The 2,226-nt window shown below is 55.1% G+C and overlaps 2 protein-coding genes across 2 annotated transcripts in view; one reads left to right on the forward strand and one right to left on the reverse strand.

The window, feature by feature from the left end:
* Window positions 1-1,003: 1,003 nt before the first annotated feature.
* On the forward strand, window positions 1,004-1,567 carry TraAM80_09480 (uncharacterized protein; the record flags this gene model as incomplete). The annotated part of the gene is made up of 1 exon (XM_029386159.1): window positions 1,004-1,567. One exon carries the CDS (start codon window positions 1,004-1,006, stop codon window positions 1,565-1,567), a length of 564 nt encoding a protein of 187 aa, XP_029233987.1.
* Window positions 1,568-2,129: 562 nt separating this feature from the next.
* Window positions 2,130-2,226, reverse strand: part of TraAM80_09481 (L1Tc protein) — a gene marked incomplete at both ends in the record, with an annotated part of 801 nt that continues 704 nt past the window's right edge. The window contains one exon of the mRNA XM_029386160.1: window positions 2,130-2,226. This exon is cut by the window's right edge and continues 704 nt beyond it. Within this exon, the coding sequence (XP_029233988.1) occupies window positions 2,130-2,226 (97 nt within the window).

The raw sequence follows: 2,226 nt of genomic DNA on the forward strand, positions 1-2,226 counted from the left end.
CGCCGCATGGAGTTCGCAAGAAGAAAGCGCAGTACCGGCAAGCGGCGGTGTAAATAAGGAACGGGGAAAAAAACCTCACACCAGGAGCCTCCCAGCCCTCTGGAAACAACAGCCTATGTACCCGTGACTGCCGAGCCAGCCAGCCACAACAAGACCCTCAACCCGCCGCCCCATCATTTCTAGCCCGTCGAAATGGCGCACTGGAGGCGCGACTCGGCGTGGGTGCGTCGGCGGCCAACGAGCCACCTTAACTATAATTCTTGTGGTGGGCCGGCGGCCCGCTGCTAGGTGTTTTTGTTCGTTTCCATCCCCCGAAACTGACGGCCCCCGGTGACTCTCGCTCCCTGCGGGAAGGCCCTGCCACCACCGAAAACAAGTATACAAAATGAATTTCTTTTTTTGAGCCTCGTCTTTTCGCGGACAAAAAAGCTCTCTATTTTAGCCCGTGAAGAACGTCACGTTTTCTTGGCCCGTCCGGCAGGCGCAGGCCCTTTCCCACCACGCCGCTGACCCGGAGATGGGAAGCCTAAAAAGAAGGAACGATCAAAAAGCCTGTCCCTTTTTTTTTAATTTGCGGATACACGACAGTTCTGCATCGAACGATCAGGCGGCCGGCGCGCAAAAAAAAAACATCAAGAGCAGCGCGCGGCGCTCCCCCTCGGTTTTCCTCAGCGCCATTTCAATCAGTCTTTTTCCTGCGGCCTCCTTCCCCCGCCCTCTTGGGCGAGGTTGCGGGGAAGAAATGGGCGGAGAATTAATTCGCTACTTGCGTGGGTGGTGGGGGGCGCTTGCGCAGAAACTCCCGGCAACTTTCTTTTTATGCAAAGCTTATTTGAGAGCGTTCAGCGCCATACCCAAGTCAGGCGCGATAAAAAGAAAGCACGCGCGCAAAGTTAAACAAAAGAGATTCCGTTTCCACTGCAACAATCAATTTAGAACAATAAAACGGTGTTTCTTTATTTAAAAGCGCCCCTGCGATTTAGGGGAAAATGGCAATAAAAAAATGAGCGCCTCCCAAGTGTGGGGGTCTATCGCTCAAGGTGCTGAAGTGGGAAACCCACAGGTGTCGACAGAGCTCAACAGAGGACTGCCAGTCCCGCGCAACAAGGCTGCAGCATGCCTCCGCCCTCCTCTACTAATTTTAAAATGCCTAGCTACACAATGCCGTTTGACTGCCGAGGAGGCGGCCGCCCAGCGACGAAAGGCTCCCGCCATGCAACGACTACCATCGACAAAGCTTTTCGACGCGGAGACTATCACCAATGCAAAGGCATTGTTGCGCGGCCAAGGGGCCCGGGCAACCAATAAGCAAACGAGACAAAGTTCGCTGCGGGCCACCCACCTCGTTGCAAGGGCCGGCCGACACTGCAGCTGCAACGTTCACCGCCTTGTGCTACTGTTTCGATTTCCCTTACCGCCCAGAGTGTGTACTCAGTGCGTTGTGTGTTGTGCGGCGTTTGTGTGTGAACGGAAGACCACATCACAGAAACCGCATTTCAGCTTAGAAAGGGGCGGAGGGTATTACGGGCAAAGGGGCCGACAACAATGCACGGTGAGGTTTTTGTAACCCACCCACACGGCATCACAGTACGGGCATTTCTCCTTTTGACAACTTGTGGACGGCCGTTTTCCCGCGGGAGATGCGGCAGTCGTAGGCTGCGTCAGATAAGCGGCGCCCGTCCACGGTGCACGTGGGTCGGCGCAGGAGCGCACGCTTGCAGCTTGTTCTGGCTAAAGAGCTCAAGAACGAAAGTGAGTAAAATAACTTCTCACTGTTGAGAATTAGCGACTCCAGGGCTCAGACTCCCAACGCCGTGTTTGTGCCAGGTGCGCCAGTTCAGTTCAAACAAGGTCCTCCTGCGCAATTAGACCATCGCCACTGAAGCCAAAGGACGCTGCAAAGCATAGCATACGGCGGTGTGTGTCTTGAGGCGTGGTTGCGCGCCACGCTTTGGCGGGTTTTGCGGTGAGGCATGCCAGCAGATCTGTATGCCGCGGAGTTGCTATACGCTTTTCTGTGTGCAGAGCAGTTGTTGCGTTCGGCGTCGCACATTCATTGGCAGTGTCATTTGCAGGTATTCCACGGTGTCCGTAACAAAACTGCAGATGCACTGACCGGCCAGCACACCTCAGTGTCGAGAGGCACTGCCAGATCTGGTCTTTCGTACTGTCGGTTTGACTGGGTGGGCCTTTGTTGCGGGCAGCCAGAAGGGACTGACTATATGT

This window comes from Trypanosoma rangeli (genome assembly GCF_003719475.1).
Source record: "Trypanosoma rangeli strain AM80 chromosome Unknown Tra_15.4_contig_00592, whole genome shotgun sequence".
In the NCBI taxonomy this organism is placed as follows: Eukaryota; Euglenozoa; class Kinetoplastea; order Trypanosomatida; family Trypanosomatidae; genus Trypanosoma; species Trypanosoma rangeli.